General features: G+C 45.1%; 2 protein-coding genes and 1 non-coding gene across 3 annotated transcripts in view; 2 read left to right on the forward strand and 1 right to left on the reverse strand.

Moving 5' to 3' along the window:
- The window catches only part of LOC119453173 (uncharacterized), a 70,100-nt gene extending 69,135 nt beyond the window's left edge, over nt 1-965 (reverse strand). Inside the window, exon 1 of the mRNA XM_049667609.1 lies at nt 827-965. The gene's annotated coding sequence lies outside the window, so the exon portion shown is untranslated. The remainder of the gene's footprint in view (nt 1-826) is intronic.
- Nucleotides 966-6,303: 5,338 nt separating this feature from the next.
- LOC119454688 (U6 spliceosomal RNA) lies at nt 6,304-6,406 on the forward strand. Its single transcript, XR_005192620.1, has one exon. It is a non-coding gene; the product is annotated as a U6 spliceosomal RNA (small nuclear RNA).
- LOC119454025 (serine/arginine repetitive matrix protein 1-like) lies at nt 6,344-9,109 on the forward strand. Its single transcript, XM_049667613.1, has one exon. It carries the CDS (start codon nt 6,882-6,884, stop codon nt 8,298-8,300), a length of 1,419 nt encoding a protein of 472 aa, XP_049523570.1. The 5' UTR covers nt 6,344-6,881; the 3' UTR covers nt 8,301-9,109.
- Nucleotides 9,110-18,827: the final 9,718 nt, after the last annotated feature.

Below are 18,827 nucleotides of genomic sequence, written 5' to 3' on the forward strand. Positions count from 1 at the left end.
TGTAATCGCATACTGCAGTGATTGTGAACAGTTAAGATTTCATGAACGCTCTATTTCTTTCCTATCTTTCTACCCCTGCTCCCCTGTGCACCAGCACAGGGCATCCAAACTGGATTTTCCATTCCGGCTTACCTCCCTGCCTTTCTCCTTTCTTTCGTATCTCTCTCTTCAGTCACTGAGTTTCACAGTAAAAACACCAGAGGGAAATGTGGCACTAGTGCCCACGTGCACCGCCTAAGCAAGCAATCCCTTCAACATGGGAATGACCGGTAGTACATGGGTTTGCCTGAACTTCGTGCTTTCCGCTTCAGGTAACCCTGTGTTCGCTTGTTTCGACCTAATATCGTCATCTCAAGTTTGCTGTAAGGCAATGGTTAGCCTCATATACACTACAATTTCTGTTGTCGTACCTTTTTTTTTTGGAACATTGCAAATAAAGACAACTCTTTAAAAGATCTCAAATAGTCACCCACACAGTGATTGCTGGTGCCCAACAGCCATCCAGATCTCGCAAATAACTGAACCACAAAGAACAACAGGAGAAGCTTCAATCTGCTTCCTCAAGAATGCACCATACCAAATCATATACAGGTCCATGTATTACTAATTATTGCCACAGTGATTAAACGACCTGCAGTGCCAGTTTTATCCTGGAGTAATTTCATTAGGAAACTCCTGTTTTGAGCTGTAATGCTTCTGCTGCGTGCAGGCCAGCCAAGACCAGCAGAAGCAGGCGTAACAAAGCGATGGCAGGCAGGCTTACAGTCGACATTGCTGTAAACACTGCACATTCAGCGTGTTTGCAAGCAGCACACCACAGACTTACCTAGTTTGTTACACTGGCTGTCGGTGTTGCCTTGCCCGTTGAATCTTGGTTGGCAGTCAAAGCAGCACTATCTTTAGCAGGCAGCAATGGCTTGGTTGCCGAGCGCTTCCGCCTTGTCGTACCACAACTGGTAGCCCCGCTTGGTAGGAAACCGCTTGATCGTGCCGCACTGAAGGCAGGTGACGACGAGGCGTTGACCACGTCGAGCTGAGGCTGCAACAACGGATCTGCATTCAGCAATAGGCCTCTACAGCAAGACAGTTAAATTCTCATGTTTAACGCACCAAAACCACGATCTGATCACGAGGCACACTGTAGTGGGGCAATCCAGACTTATTTTGACCGTCCAGAGTTCATTAATAAACAATTAAACTTTTGATTACGGTTCAGAGCATATGTGCGCCTAAATCTAAGTACACAAGGGTTTTTGCATTTTGCCTCCATCGAAATGCGGCTGGGATTGAGCCCGCAAGTTCAAGCTCAGCAGTGCAAAACAGTAACCGATGGGCTACCGCAACAGGTGAGTCTCTCTGGCAAAATGAGTATCTAGCTTCACTGTTTAGCAATGGAGATGGCTATCTAGCAGTGTGGTGCTTCTAGCACTGCCTAGCGTAACGAATGCATCAGGGAACTTGTGCACTTTGGTAAGAGGGATGGCAAGCACTGGCTGTCGGGTAAGTATATTGCAATGACAAGACATGCGCTGCAACAAATTCTGGCCAAAGTTTTGAACCTCGATAAGATGTTCCAACTCTTAAAGGGACACTAAAGAGAAACACGAAATCAATTTCAGAATGATAAAGTATTGTGTCGAAGCTCCATCTTCACTCTTTGGACCGTGAGATGTTGATCATTAGAAGAGAAAATTAAAGTCAATGTTTTGCTTTTTAATTGATCTCCGACGTCCTGGTACATGACTGCCCCCCCCCCCCCCACCCCACCCCGACATGACGAAATTGAGAGTACTTCGTATTTGGCCCATTGCGAATTGGCAAAAGCATTGGAAACCAGCCAAACAGTTTCTAGCTCTTTTGAAATGCAATGTAGTCCATCTTAGCCGATAAAAGATTAACTAGACCCAAGGAGGCACCATCAAAACTCGCAACGTCAGGACGAGCTGGTGTGGCAAGTTCACCAGCAACACCGTCATCAGTCTTTCGTTCTTGCATCTTTTTAGCTTACCAAGCCTGCTTTCACGGCAAGAGCAGTTTGGTCAGTATTGTAGATGGGCAATATACTAATACAGCTCAAGCTATTTTTTCTCTTCAGTGTCCTTTTAATAACAAGTTAATCAAAAAACACCAATAAGCCTGAGTGAGTAAGCTAAGAAAGCTGAACAGCTCGGAAGTGAATGACTCGTAGCTTTACTACGCAAAAGTTTCACTTATTTTATGTTTTTCTTTGCCATGAAATAACCCAAAGCGATGTTCACAAACTGAAGAAATCGAGACTACCAAGGAAGACAGCAGATATACGCTCATCTGCAAAATAAGGTTGCATTTTATTGCGATAGCAATTATATGGACACTCAAAAGCAGATTTCTGCCGTCGGCGTCGCCGTCGCCGTGAGGTTCCGTATGACGTCATTTGGAGAAGAAATCGTCGCCGCGCGCCGAACGCTGTATGTGCGAGTGAAAGGGCGCGAGGGGCGCGTCTTTCACGGGGAGTGAACGCACAGCGGAGAACAAACGCGCGTTCTGCGCTGTGCTCGCTTAAGGGCTGCAGAAGTAGGCGTCTCTGTTCTCCTTCACAATCACCATGTATGTAGAGCAAACGCGCCTTCTTCCGACGAGCGAGAGGCCGTGGGGGAGGGGGAGGGAAGGGAGGCGACGTTTAGCTGCGGCACGCAGTGCCTATTTATATCAGAGGCTCCGGCAACAGTCACCAACGCCGCACGCATTTTGAGCGAACGCGGGCAAAACGCTGATGGCGTCGACAACAGTTCTGCGTGTTGCCGATGCTGCTGCATGTCCAAGTTTATACAGCTGATAAAGCTAATATCATTACTCCGTATAGCTCTCTACAAGTTTGCTATTGCAATTGATGCTTCGCCTTTCAGGTGAAACTGCGACAACTTTTTTTTTAAAGAAACGTCACTTTTTTTTTTGTGGGTGTCTCTGACGTAAGTTCGTGCCCCACATCAATGTTTGGCCAAAGCAGATTTTTCCTGTAATGTGTTCTGCGAGGAAATGCTTCATTTCCTGGTGTTTTATTACTATGGGTGTGTTCCAATACTCGCCTTAGACAGTTAAATGGACGCTAAGACAGCTAAGTGGACGGCGGCCATCTTAAGTCTCGTTCCAATTCTCACAATGATGTCAAAGTAGACAACATCGCAAAGACAGCATCGAATTCAAGAATGATGCAGGCTACTTTCCTGTCTAAACAAGATGGCGACTGAGCAGGGCGCTTAGAAACTCGACGGGAAGGTTGTCTGCGCAAACAAAAACGTGGACCTTAATGTAAGTCGCATCATGTTTTTCATAGGTTCGCAGGCGAAAATACTTAAAATACAGAACTAATGTGTGCTTTTCTCAACATTGTTTTTGTCGCCGCGAGGTGGCGTCACGTCGCGGAAGCGTCGTGACTGATTGGTGGCTGATTCACCACTCTGATTGGTGGCTAAAATCAAGGCAGGGGTGAAATTTCACCCACCACAAAGTACAAAATATGCTAGGTGGCGTATGCCACCGCCCGATATAAAGGGTTCAGCCTCATCCATCCATCCATCCATCCGTCTTCCAGACTGCTCGAAACGCGTTCCATTACTTGTCCTTGAAGCTGTCTTGGCTGTCTTCGTAGACGTCAAAGTCAACTGTCTACGATGATGGAAAGAATTGGAACACAGTCTATGTATACGGCCACTCACCTCTCAGGCGCTCTGTGCAGGTGACTCCAGGACAGAGGAGGACGCTACATTTCTTGCACAGACTGCGTTTTATGCTGGGGTCACTGCAGAAAGATGCAAAGCTCTTAACGATTTAAATAGAATTTGCAACAGTGCCCAGTTCGCTTCTTACTAGCCTCTGTAAAGTGAGAGAGTGTGTGTTTTTCGTTTTCTTTCTAGTTTTTTAAGGAAACAATAGAAAGATGGAAATGCTTTTTATTTGAACCACATAATTTCGCTCACAAATCACGCTGTCAGTATAGTTTGTTCCTCAACCGACATTCCTTAGAAAAAATCGGAATGTGCTTTCTTGAACCCCATAATTCCGCGCCACCAACATTCCTCATAATGACGGGAAAGCAGCACAGCAAGTCTCTAATTTGTTCTTCGGAAGACCTTCGTATGCAACCCCAGTTTAAACAAAACACGCTCGCCAACTTCTCTGTCACCAACTAGCGCGAACGCATGACTTGCTACGCCTTGACAACCACTCGGGACGAATAGCGGGCAAGCACATGAAACGATTTCGAGACCAAGGACAGCACCATCGTTATCACGCACGCAAAACGACTCTAAGCACTCACAGTTTGGCCTGAACGCGTCGAGATATCATGTGCAGCACATGACCGTAGAACGACGCAAGCTTGCCGGCTGACGGATCCTGCTCCAAAACTTTGCTCGCAACCTGCGAGTAAATTACAATCAACGTCAAGTAAGAGGCGCAAGAATATCTGAAAGCGGCGAGGAACAGATCGCTCCACGTTTCAGCAGCTCGAAGATGAAGACAAACACAACACCTGATACAGAAAGTTCATGCGATGAAACGCGTCCCCGCCTTTCACCAGCGACATCACAGCTTACCCACCTTGGCTCGGCTAGGCTAGGGTAAACTGGATTCAGTAGACGACTGGAGTTCGTTTCGGTTTTGGCCTTTCGGTTTTTGTGGTGCTACCGTTGGTACCGGTCTTTTAGCTGGCAAAATGAAGAATCGCTACTTTCTTGAAAGTGGGTCACTACCTTCCGCGATGTTCCGGTTTGATGTTCCGGACGTTCCGGTTTTGATGATGTATTAGCAATAATTAGCTCGTTGGGCTGGAAATGAAACAGCGAGGAATAAAAAACAACGCTGTGTGTGGTCTGGCGTGCTTTGTCTCTGGTGGTGTTTAGATAAGCACTAAACACAGGTTTGGATCAGAATACGTTCTACCGAGACTAGAGTGTACTAGACTAGTACACTCTACCGAGACCAACTGGTTCTGGTCTACGTCGAGCAGCCATGGCAAGTTGGTTCTTTATTCTATGCCATGGCCAGTGGCGTCCTGGAATGAGGACACCACTCGCTCGACCTCAAGAGCAACGACCTCGTTGGACCAAATAAATGTTTTCTCTCTCTCTCTCTCTCTCTCTGGTAACGTGATTGTAGAAAGCAGGAAAAGCGCACATGTCATATTTCTACTTTCTTCATTCCTAGTGCCAGTAGCGCTACCACCATACAATGAGTAAATACAGGTTCCGACAGCTTTTTAGGATCAAGTTTTCAGCGTAGCAAGTTGTGTAAAAAAAAAAGAAACTTATCAACTGCTCTGAAGCCACTTCATTTGTCGCGCACCACGACATGGCACTTCGGAGTAAAATTGTAAAAGAAGGCCATTCCCCGTAAAATGTCTAGGCATCCTCAGCAAACAAATTATAATCATTACTGATCATACGGTAATTCCAGCTGTAATCTTCATCGGACACCACAATATACGACAAGCAATGGGCGTACTTTATTTATAGGCGCGAAAGCGCTTCACCCATTCGGGCCGGTGACGTCCACCAGTTTTCTCACTAATGTAAGTAAGACAAAAAATATTATTTAATTTTACGTGAAGCACTATCTAATAATTGACATTTCACGTGTACTTGTAATGCAAGATCTTCATTAGCTCAGCCAAAAAACAAGGAATCGACTATGTTGTTCTACGACAACGTCGCATATTGACATGGAAAGCGCCATCTGCCCGAATATTTGCGCACTATGGAATAAGTAAAGTAGTTGGGCAACAAAGATTAACAATTTTACAGAAAAATTTTTCCACAAAAGGTGGCAGCACGTGTACAAAGGCTCATGTTGATGATGGAAAGTGGGAGGGCTCAATCTGCGTGGCCAGCAGATCGAATGAACATTTTATTATGTCTTTAATTAATGCCTTTCACGGAACGCGCATAATTGCTTTTAAGAAAAGCCTCCAAACACCAAGCAGTTAAAAGCAGCCCTTAATGCGGTGCTGCCATGTAGCGGCAACATGCAAAAACAGTGTCCTTATCTAAACACAGATTTACAATGACGTGCGTAGTTTCACGTACTTATAAAGTCATCAATCGCACACTTTCTTTTCAGTTTCTTCACTCGTGAAAAGTATATTCATTACAGTTAAATTTTTAACTAAAGATAGATGTGAATAAATAATAAAATTGGTGCACTGCACAAAAATGTTCTAACCTGCAATATGTTTTCATAAATGCAATTCGTGTGCGGCCGTAACCCGGTACCATGTGCAAGGACGAAAGTTGTGGCTATATATAGTGAATCAAAAGATGGTCTAGTGTACTTCCAAAGTACATATACTAAAATTGGAACGATACAGAGAAGATTAGCATGGCCCCTGCGCAAGGATGACACGCAAAATCGTGAAGCGTTCCACATTTTTTTTTACATTTTCACTATTATTTGTTATGAATATGTGCGGGTGTGCCTTGAAACAAACGTAAACTTCCGAAGCAGAAAACGCTCTTCGGCGGCGTGCACTTACCGTAGACTTATGTTATTTATTTCATGTTTACATGAATTCAGCATTTATAGCTGTTCCCAGAGCACTGGCTCGAGTCAAACGAAATACCGCTGGAGAATCATCTGTGCACACGGGAGAGAACACATATGCATGCACACGGTACACACGCCGAGAACCGGTCAGCGGGCGGGACGCGCATACCAGAGCCTTTTCTCATTTTTCTGTTTCTTTTTTGCGGCTGAATGGTGCTGCGCCATTGGTCGATAGCCTTGAACAGCGCGAAGTTTGCAAACTTCGAAACGGTCGTGCTCTGCGCGCATTTGACGCCTGTTTGACGCGTCGTAACTAGGCGTGCCGGAACCACAAGTCCGAACCTTGCTGCGCGACCCACGATATGCAAAGGAGAGAAAACATCGCATCTCCAGCCGCGGCTACCGGCCATCGTCTTTCGAACTGTCGCACGCCACCGGATCGCCAGCCGACCACGCCGTCCCCCACTGCTCACGATGCCCGTCGAGAACGGCTCAGCAGGTTAGACGCCACTCGCAAAGCTCTGCTTCTTCGCCAATGTGTCAGCGGGCGTGCGAGGAACGCATTGACGCCACGTTACGATTTGCGACGACGTGTTCTCGAGACGAACCTCGTTCGCGAGTCGAAGTGCCAAACGGCGCAGCAGCCCGGCGACCCGGTGCTTTCGGCGGCGCCCGAACCCCGGCAGCCTACGCCTCCGAGGAGCTTCAGGCGATGGGGCTACTGCGACGCGGCGCAAGCGAGAAGTCGACTCGAGTGCCGCGCTCGAACGCCGCAGCGCTCGCCAGTGTCAACCGAGAGACCTCAGCCCAGCTGCTGGGCACGACCTCAGCTGGCCGCGAAGTTGAGTCCGCTCAACCCGACGCGATGCGGCGCCAAGTCGTCCCCTCGCAAGTTGGGATCGCCGAGAAACTTCGCTATCGTCAGCGCGGCGGCGATCAAGAAAAGACTGCGTCGCAGTTGGTCCTACCGCGAAGCGATCGCCGGCGACGCGCCGGCCGACGAGCAGCAAGACGTGCAGGCGCCCCCCAAGCGGTTGAAGACGGATTCGCTAGATTCGCCCGCGGAAGCAGCAGCGACGAACACGCGACCCGTGCTGTCGAAGCGGCCATGCAGAGTGCAACACGGAAAACCGTTCGCGATACCAACGCCACCCGCGATAACTCCTTCGTCGACGCCGCGTAGCATCTTATCTTCGCAGCCGCAGCAGGTTGCTCGAAGCGCGATAACTTCACACACGGCGTCGCCCACAGCGGGCCGTTGCGTAAGCTGTCCTGGAACCTTGGCTACACCTAGCGCGAGAACTCCTACAGCCCCACACGCGACGTGGACTCTCTCTCCACTTTGTCATAATGGGCAAGGCGGGATAATTACACCAACTGTCTCACCCTACCACCAACACCTTCAAGTGATCAAGCCACTTTCGCCGCCAGTGGTGTCGCAGGGCACGCAGACGTCGCCGAAGAGGCTGCGGCGAAGGTCATCGCTCAAGCGTGCCTTCGAGCGATTGCTCAGCAGTGGCAAGGAAAACGAGGCAAACGCATCGCAGCAGTCTGCGTCAAAGAACGCGAAAGCGAAGGTCAAGAGACGACCGTCTCTCGTGGAGTCTCTTCTGTTCAGGCGTAGCAGCAACGATAATGACACCCAAAGCAAGCCCGGTAGGCGTTCTACCGACTATGCGGGAGCATCAAAAAACATTGTTGGGTCGAGTCCACGTAGGAACAAACCTCGCCGAGCACACAGCCTGCAATTGAAGGCACCAGAGTTTGACCCATGGGGATAGATACTGCTTGATCATCCCAGCAATCTCGTACAGTGGACATACTACCACGGCTGCTGCTGAATGTATTGCAGCTGAATGTATTGCTGAATGTATTGCAGCTCTCCGTGCCAACCCAAAGGTTGGCACGGAGAGCTGTTGAGTAGTTTTTTCTTAATGGTTACTCATTTCTGTACATCACTGGCAGTTAGATTTTCTGACATGTGCTTGGGCTTTATAATGCAGGGCCACAATCAAGCACAGCATTTCATGCATTAAATGTTTGTCATACTGTAGGCCAAGTAAGAAATGGCTAAATGTGATATGTCATAAGTGTGATGACATATAATTGTCATCACTGTGCCTTAAAGCTTTTTATTTTTTCTTTGCAAAAATTACAATCAAAAGAAGTTGGTATTAAAACTGAAACGGCACTCAATAATGATAAATTGAAGTTGTATTTGTGTGCCAGCAAGACATAGTGATAGGCTATCTTCGAGAACTATTTTGTTACAGCTGCGTTTGACAAAGTGTGCAATAGTGTGTCTGGTTGTACTTCTTTCTTGAAATGGGGTGAATTCTAAGTTGCTTTAGCTCTTTGTTTCAGTTCCTATGCTGTGTCTGTTCACTGTGTCTGTTCAATGCTTCTGACAAGAGCATGACAAGAAGTTCCTTGCCATTGCTTGAACAGTTAGGTTACGTCATTATATAAAAGTAGCAGCTAAGTGATGACCTTGCTGCAAAGCCAATTCTTTTGCCAAACAAAGGCATGTTAATCAAATGACTGTGGCTTTTACTCATTTTACTTGTAATAAACATGTTTCCGTTGCAAACATTGTCTTTTTTGTTCTTGTGAAGTGGTTTACTAGAAGTGAAACTTACTGTCAATGTGACTGCACCAGAATGCTACAAAAGGAACCTACACAAGTCCCTCAAAAATGCAAACGTTAAAGTAAAAAAAAATTTGTTTGGCTCGGGAATCGAACCTGGGATCATTGCTTGATGGGGACAGTTGTTCTACCAAGAAGGTTAACCAAAAACTAGCAGAAGGCAGCACAAGTACAAGTTAACACGCACAAGAACTTCAAACAACAATATAACGCTGACTTTCATTCATTTGACACAGGCTAGTTCAGCTTATTTTTTCGTGTGAGTATTCAAAAGTCCTAAAAAGCAGCCATTGGATGGGTTCAAGCCAATTCCGCATGTTCTTCCGGGGTCAGATTAACAAAAGTCAACAATGGTGTTTACCAGATGAGTGATGGTATGTGCTTGTGATCAAAGAAATGTTTGTGCAAGCATGCATTATTATTTTTACAGTGTGTCGGCTGTCGCGCATCAAGACCTCCAGTACTGTGACGTTAGCAGAATACCCTTCACTGAGGCGATGTACCATGCTGGATGTTACATCACACAGAACTGAAAGTAACTAAGAAGAAGTGATCATTCTATGTGCAACTAGCAATGAAAATTAGCGTGCCAAAAGCAGCGCCGTAACACATGCCTATAGCAGGCTCAGGAAATAGCTTTTAGCAGAATACAGTGCTACTTCGTGTCAGCGATTCCGTTGCTCATCTTGAGACACTTATGTCAAGCGTCTTATCTGACTGGGCACTGGCGTGTTAGAATGTAGGAGCACATGTGCTCCTCGGAACACGCATACCTATGGACAGAGCTCGGCTGGACATGTCGGGCATTAGCAAGTGTTGATACAGGCATTTGTCTGTCGTTATTCAAATTATTGTACCATTTTCATGGCCTCCCTACCAGCTACCAGACAATATCAGCATATTTTAGTAAGGTACCCAAACTGCAATAGCACCTCTTGGCCAGCCTATGCATGTTTTCATTTTTACGCTCTGTAGATTGAGCCTTCGAAGGGTAGGATGAGCAGTCTGCTACCGTTCACTGAGCCCATACATCAGCGAACTCATGAGTCAACTCACTGATTCAGAGCTACTCATAAGACTGAGCCTGAAATAGAGCCAGTGAGTCAAAGTGGGTCTAAAGCGAGCCTAAGGTGCGTCCGAGTCATAGTGAGCCCCAGTTAGTGAGCTTGTGCAAATAACTCATTGTTTTTGAGTCGCGACACTTCATGCAAGGCTGAGTCCGCATGGTTTCGGCCAAGTGAAACTTTTTGTTTGGACCAGCAGGGTCCAGCCTGAATGAGTTGGCGGTTTCGTTAACCTGAGTGAATCAGAGGGAATATGCGTGCCCGAGTCTCTGATTTTTGGGATGTTTGGCCCTGAGTGAGCCTAGCTTATCGTGATGCTGGCGAGTCTGAGCTTGAGTGAGGCCTAAGTTTACATTTTCTTTTTTTATATTGTCAACACTATTTTTTTAAATTGTCTGTGGCATTCTGGCACAATTCTACTACTTGAGCTGGATTACTCTCAGAGGCGGACATTATTTGTACAAGAAATGAATATTCGGCTAATTAACGTTAAAACTAATTACGCTATGGCATATATTGAAATTTACGAGTTGCAGCGGGTGACTTAAAAAGTTATATCTACTAGTACTTGGAATGAATTCTGAGCATAACCCCAGTTTCGAGATATGCGTTGCCAAAGTTTGTGACTCAAAATGCATTCGTGTTCCAGTAGTTTTGTAGCTTCAATGCACAAACACACCATTTTGTTAAAAAAGTAAGTGGAACAACAGTGCATTTTTATTGGAAGTTTGACTGTGTTTATCTCTAAACTGGTGCTATAGTTTAAAAATTCATTCCAAGTGGCTGTCTCTTGTGAAATCACTGGCTTCAATTCATACATTACAATACGTGCACTGAATTAATTAGTATAGGGGTACGCAAGTACCAATTTTTGAGATCAAATCGAATATAGTTCCAGAAGGAAGCGAATCGAATCAAATACCTTAAAAGTAGTTTTCAAACAGTGTGTGGCCGTTTTCACAATTGATATAAAACGGATGTTCACATATCCTAGTATTCATAAAGTTAGCCAAGTTTCTGTCATAACACTGCACGTTGTGAATCATTGTAAATTAACTCGAGCATTGTTTAAGACGAGCTGAGTTCGTGATGCGCACTTGCAAAAAAGACGAACGATGATCCCAACTCGTCCAGTGCCATTTTACTTCTCACGCAGCCCTTAAGGCGCTTTGAGCTCGTTCTCTGCTCTGTGGTTATTGTAAACAGCACCAGATTAGGTAAGGTGCCTGTTTATTGTGTTGCCAACTGTCTACTTCAAAAGGGCATCCTCCGTGGGACGATTGAACGCTTCGGGTAGTGTTGAAAAGAAAAGAAAGCGTGGTAGATTCAAGAGCTGAGCTACTTTGAGTGAGAGCAAATTTGTGGAACAGCGCGTTATGTTGAAACGTGTAAATAGTAACAGCCAAAATGTGCAGTGAAGCCAACCTGTGTGCAGCTGACCGTTGTTACAGTTAAAAACAAAAATAAAGCCTAATAAACTTTGCCTTTCTGACACAAACTTTTACTTTGGTCTTGCTTTATGTTATCAACAAATTCATTTGCATGCAAATAAAAGTTATGTCTTTTTTGCACGTCTTTTACCGTCCTTAGGGAATTATGAACAAGTTGGAGCACAACGAACAAATAAGCAGTTTGTTTGCATACACAGGGCTCTTCGGAGAGAGCAAATGATCGTTGTATAGCCACTCAAGTCTGGCTCTTTCGGTGGTGTAGCCTGCTGCACTGGATCAATTCTCATGTTTGATGCCTACACTATGCCGGCAGGGAAAATTCATTATATTTTCGCTACAACTTATGCCTGATTTGCCAAGACGTTCTAAAGTATTCAAGAACTTTTCAAAAGATATCCATATTTACGAATAGTGACTATTCAATTTGAACCTCGAATCGAATAAAACATCATTCATGGGGGCGAAATGCGAAAACACCCGTGTGCTTAGATTTAGGTGCACACTAAAGAACCCCAGGTGGTCCAAATTTCCGGAGTCCCTCACTACGGCGTGCCTCATAATCAGAACTGGTTTTGGCACGTAAAACCCTATAATTTAATTTAAAACATCATTCAGTTCGCTATTAGAACGTTTTGAATGTTCGCCCGCCCCTAGTAATTAGTTAAAAAGTTGGTTAGTGGAATTTCATTAATTAGTCAATTACGCATTTTTATTTCGAGTCTAATAACATCAGCCTGTTCGAGTAATCCAGCTCAGCAAGAAAATTTAAGCTATATATGCCACAAGCGATTTTTTTTTAAATCTGTTTACGTTAAAAAAATTAGCACCCTGCATAATTTGTGAATAATTCTTAGCTCATTTCGGTGACCTCACAATGCCCAAAAAAGGGGTGACCCTCCCCCCATGCACTCACTTCCACTTTCAATTAGACTGATTAAAAAATTTCCAGATGTCCTAAGCTATCGCCTAAAATATGCCAAGGCGACAGCCTTGTAAAGCCTACTGTAATTCACCTTAATCCTCCTTAATCCAATCACTAATCAATCATTAATTAACTTTGCTAATTATTAATCAACCCTTATACACAGCTGGACATGCTTTGGTTCGCTTATGGCCTTCCTTGGGTCACGCGACTTTCTGTACCTCACAACGCGACCTTGAAACATAAAGATCTAAGGCCTTTGCCTTAAAAATTCAAAAGCGAAGACTGAGATGGTGTGGTCATGCAATGAGAAATGAACTCTCTCTCTCAACCAGAAAGAAGACAGTGATGACTGACTTGACTGATGCAACGTCGATGCAAAAGTGCTGAGGAAGGAATAGGCAACCACTAGGGTGAAGGGAAAGGAATCTTGGCTAGTTGGAATATGTTTATGATAGTAGCAGTGCTAAAAAGGCACTAGGATTAAGTTGAAGAGTCACATCAAAAACAGTGGCAGTATAGCCAATATAATACAAATGAAAACGGGGCAATCCAAAGAGAGTACGGTGGGGAATGCTATGCAGTATCTACGTCGCCATAATTTTGCACACATTTTTAGGGGACTACTAGCAACACTTACGTCATCAAACATCACAGAACCTCAGGATAGTCTTATAGCTCAAGACCCGTCTTAGTGGCTATGGCATTTCAGCACGAAGACTATTTCAGACAGAGACAAAATGCAATAACGCTTGCACACCAAAAATTGGCTGCACATTAAACTCTAACCTCCGTATTCAGAAATGCATCATAAGTTGAAGATCATGCTTGACTTGTTTTAAATGACACCTGTCGTGAACGCGCCAGAGGAAACGCTACGAGTGTCCTGGACACGTTCACGCCACGCGTCACTTTAATCAAGTCAAGCATGAGCTTCAACTTAAGATGCATTTCTGAATACGGGGCAAGTGTTCGAAATCAAGCCGAAGGCCTACTTTAATTACAACCGTGTCTGTAATAGCCTCTGTATTGATTATTTTGGGTCAAACATACCCAGCATTCATTAAAGAATGTATCACTGTAAACCCCACCAGTTATTATCACCTTTGTTCAAGTGAAATATAATTTTAGTGAACTGTACATGCACGGCCTTTCTGTCAGAGAAAGACGTCCTAAATGCTGGTCGATTTGATTACTTAGTTGAAATGATGTTTGACTGAAGTAATATTTTAATGTGCCATGTAAGTAAACCTTCATGCTGGAAGAACTTCTCAAATGGGCATGCCCGTGGAGTTTCTTACAAATCTACTTAAGGGGAAATCCAAAGCCACTGTCTATGTGAAGTTCTTCAAGAGGGAATACTACTAGGATATGGAAGGTTTGGCATGTTTTGGAAGCGACATGGCTTAAAACATCGTCATGGCTGTGCAAAAAGCTTTCTTGAAATTAGGAGGTCTTCATAATAGTCTCGGTTCTCCCATGAAGCATCTTGCACTAATGTTTTCTAATGTGTAAGTAAATGGAAGCAAACGAAAACTTCAGACAGAAGCCTGCACAAGGAGTGTGGACCTCGTTATTTTTTCTCCAAATTTAGCTGTACAAAAGAGGTGTTGATAACATTTAACTCAACTGCACACTACGGTGCAAATACATTTTTGTTTAATTGAACATTGCTTATAGTAATATAGCAAAAGCAGCATCTTCACACATTTGTTTAAGTACAGGCTAAAACTACCATGGCATATGCAACAACTGATCACCAGCAATTTTTATACTTATGCGCGACACGGTTGACAAGCTATGCCAAAATGCAAACACCAAACTAGGCAGCTACACACAGTGCGAGATGTCTACACAGCTATTTCACAAAAATAAAGGCAATGCACAGACAAGTGAACCTTTTTGCTGCACTGCTCCAGTAGTGAGTGTCTGAATTCTATTACATGTGCTCCTGCTGTTTATTTCAATCACTGTAGTGATTCTCCACTCGTGATCAGCTTGAATGTAGTGCTCGTTTCATTATATGCCCTTATGCCTGTTTATTGCAAACCGTCGTCTTGTCTGAAAGCTTGTACATACCTTACCTGCTTTATATTTATTTGTTTTGCCGATTTGCAAATCTAGCAAATGTATATCCACCCTGCCAAAACCCTATGTTAGGGTTGCAGTATTCATAAATAAATAAATAAATAAATAAATAATAAATAAGTATATATGGCAAAGCTTTAAAATTGCTTTAAAAGCTTTAAAGCCACACTAAAGAGGAATGTCAATTGGAAAAGTCAAGGAATGTCATGTGGAATGTCGAGGAAGGTCACAGTAAGTATGACCGGAAAGGTCACACTTACTGTGAGCCGAGGCCTGGTTAGCTAGAAAATATCCAAGAACGAAAGCCAGCTTCTGACGCTCCTTTGAAGTTCTCGCTCTAGCCTCCCATAGCTGATGTAATGCATGTTTAACAGCATGTGCTTCTGTGCACAAAAAAAGGAATTCATTGCATTCTAAAATAAACCAAAGGCTTAATCTAGAAAGTTTTGATAACTTTTTCTGCGCTGAAATGTCCCAGTTAAGAGAATCTACTTTAAAATCTAAGACTTCATATGCACCGAGGTTCTGGCACAATGTTTGAAAACGGAAAGCCTTCCTTTTCTCTGGTACTAGCTGTCAACATCTTTCTGCCACTGCAATGAAAATATAATTTTTTAAAGAATACTTCACCAGTGTAAACTGACCCTCTAACCCTTTCAGGCACTGCGTGTGCAATTGTGCGCACCAAGATAGCGCATCAAAAGCAAAAGCAGCGGTGAAAGGGATAATTAAAACGTGCCACGTGCATCTTGAAACACTTCTGATTGGGCCAGTGTTGCAAGCTTGAACAATATGTGTAAAGTGTTCTAGTAAAACAAGTTCGAAGGTAGACGGCTGGATGTTTGCTCTCAGTGCCAGGATGTTGCCATGTACTAGTGGGCTCACTTCTTTCACAGTTTTTCACAATGATCTGATTCACAAGTGGCTGCTTTTTTAAGTGTGCTAGACATGAAATAGTTGACATTCTCATATCTGTAGAGTGCTAGCATGGAGTCCACATTCTGTACGCTTGACAAAACTCACTGAAGAATTGTAAATTCTTAATCCATTCTGCAGCTGGATGCTTTCCATGACACTAACTATGCAAGGAATGTGGTGAAACTCAGTTAATTGGACAGAATTAGCGCCTGAATGGATTTTAAGTGACACTATAAAGAAAGGTTTTTAGCCGTATCAGAATGTTACCTGTTTACAATACCAAATGCAACACTGCTGTGTCGGCTATGGGTCAGAGTAGCCCTCACTAACACACACAGCTGTCGCAATGGCACAGCTGACTCAACCATGTGTGCCAAGTGCAGATGTGAAGAGACCATTGATACTCTCCTGTGCCACTGCTCATGCTTCGAGAAATTACGCCAGACTCTCCAGTGTGCCGTGAGTGGAGTGGACGATCGGCCTTTTACAGAAGCAAAAGTCTTGGAAGTCCATGGCCTCACAACTCATCAGCCCAGAAAGCCACAGGAGTTGTTCTGCAGTACACGAAGACAGTAGACTCAAGTGCTCAACTGTAGATAAACGGCACTTTACTTAGTGCGTGGGAACAAGCTAGACCCACGTGTTCTCTCCTTATTTTACTCCCCCAACCCTCTCCCCATGTGTAGGGTAGCAAACTGGACAGTCTCGTTAACCTCCCCGCCTATCCTCCCTTCTCTCTCTCCCCACAATAAAAAGCAAAGCCACTCTTACGGTGAGAATAGGCTTGGCAAGCCAGAAAAGACACCTAAAAACTGTGGCAGAACCTATTTCACAATGATTGTCAACAGTAATGCATTGAATCAATACAGCGACACAACGTATTGCAACCATCAAAACAAGTTACGTGCGGGGCGTGAACTGCCGCAGGACTCGTCTTTCCCACTTCCCTAAAAACACTCGGTGCCATTTAGCGCCGCCGCCGCGAAGCCTGCATGTGGCCTCTGAAATGCATGGCGCGCCGGTGCTTGCGAACGTTGAGAAACGCGTCATGCGTCAACTGGTCTCCTCTTTCGCACTTCTTTCTGGACACGCTTCACCATCTAGTGACACTGCCAAGAAGTCTGTGCGTGGCCTCCGAGACAAGAAGCGTGGTGTGCCGGTGCCTGCGAACGCTGAGAACTGTTCCCTTGCTTGCCGCACAGCTCAGTGGCACATACTCAGTGACACGAAATTGGTGAGAGGTTCGTTGAAGAACGGCACATACCCAGTGCATGTGTGGTGCAGCCTGCCAACGTGTCGGGTTGCCGTCCTGGAGGAACTCTTTGCACGTAGATTCGATTCTGCTGAGCATCGGAGAAATTTAGGGGATCTTTTTTTTCCTCATTGTAATGTGGCACATACCTAGTTACCCAAGTTGGCGTTAAAGACGTTCATTGAAGAGCGGCACACACATACTGGCACATTCCCAACGACCCAAGTTGGTATCAAAGAGGTTCATTGGAGACCAGCGAGTGGCACATACCTCGTACTCCAAGTCGGTGTCAATGAGTTTCATGAACAGCGGTACCTGTACCCAGTGCTGCATCTACATCGACCCATATCACTGCGAAGAGGCTTGTTGAAAAATGGCGCGTATGTACACATTGCCACACTACTCGGTGAACCAAGTTGGTCCGGTGTCTGGTTTCAAATCCTGTTCCTTCAGCTAAGCAGCCCGATGCGCTACCCATTCCACCATGGACTACCCAATGACCTGGGTAGGCGGGAAAGCAGATACAAACATACATGCATACTTACATAGATACATAGCCCCCGGAAAGTGCATATACCCCCAGAATGCTAAGGCATTAAAAAAAAATATGGGTGGCAATGCCACCTTAAAGGGACCATCACCAGGCCCCATTGTAAATTTTGGTTATACATACACTGGAAATGGTAAAACACCATCTAGGGGTCATTTTACCGAAAGTATTCTTTAAATCGGTTCATTATTGGAGGAGGAAGAAGAAACACCGCCAGGAGATGACCGTGGCTGCCAACATGAAGCGACACTCTCTCCCTTTGGCTTGAGTAGCGTCCTCCGCAAGCGACGTTCCTTCCCCGCCTTCTCCTATATACCGGAGCCAAGGGACCGTGTCGGGTTCAAGTGACAATCCCTGCGCCCTTCCTTTTTTCTCTTCTCATACTTCTTTGCTGAGCAGCGCATTGACAATGGCGGCATTGCGCGTTCCGTATTGAATGATTTACCAAAGTCACGTGCCATCGTGAGTGACGTTGCCAAGACGGCCGCAGCGGCCGCATTTCGATGGAGGCGAAATGCAAAAACGCCCTTGTGCTTGCGTTGTAGTGCACGTTAAAGAACCCCTGGTGGTCAAAATTAATACGGAGCCCTCCACTACGGTGTGCCTCATAATCAGAACTGGTTTTGGCATGTAAAAACCCCGGAAAGAAGAAGACGTTGCCAAGATGGTGATTTTGGTCACGGCATTTGTGCGTGTGACTTGACTGTCTGGCTGGGAGTGAATCATTGTCGAGGAGGGGGCCACGGTGGCATTAGTATTGAAATTTAAGCTGTCTGTGTGGCTTTACAGAAACGATCCTCAGTGTGTGAAGTATACTTTATGCCCTGCTTCGGTGTGTTATGTGGAACTCTACACTTGAGTACTGGACCAGTCCTGATTGACGACACAGGCGACTGCACAAATGGGACCCAGAAATGAAGTTCCACATGCCTCATAAACTGAAGAGGAGCATAACAAGTATGTTACACCGGATTCATCTTGGTGTTACACTTGCGAGGCGTTATACGCATATCATCGGCTGCAGTGACACTGGTCCCAACTGCGATCACTGCCAAGTGCCAGAAACACTTGAGCACATATTTTGCTCATGCCCAGCGTACGCGCGAGAACGGCAGAGCCTCATTTCTACTATTCGACGAGTGACTAAAAGACCAATATCTGACGAGATTGTATTAGGTCCTTGGCCTGACGCCAACAGTGCAGCTGTGGTCATCGAAGCGACTATAGCCTTCCTTCCTTCAAGCCACTGGACTCGATGCACGACTCTAGTATGACCTCAACGTGATGGACATGTATATACGCACCTCCTTATCATATCATCATTCATCGCTCTCTTTATCCCCCCCTCCCCCATTGTAGAGTAGCAGGCCAGAGCAAACTAACGCTCAAGCCGACCTCTCTGTCTTTCTTCAAATA

The sequence above is a fragment of the Dermacentor silvarum genome, chromosome 5 (genome assembly GCF_013339745.2).
Source record: "Dermacentor silvarum isolate Dsil-2018 chromosome 5, BIME_Dsil_1.4, whole genome shotgun sequence".
NCBI classification, from domain to species: domain Eukaryota; kingdom Metazoa; phylum Arthropoda; class Arachnida; order Ixodida; family Ixodidae; genus Dermacentor; species Dermacentor silvarum.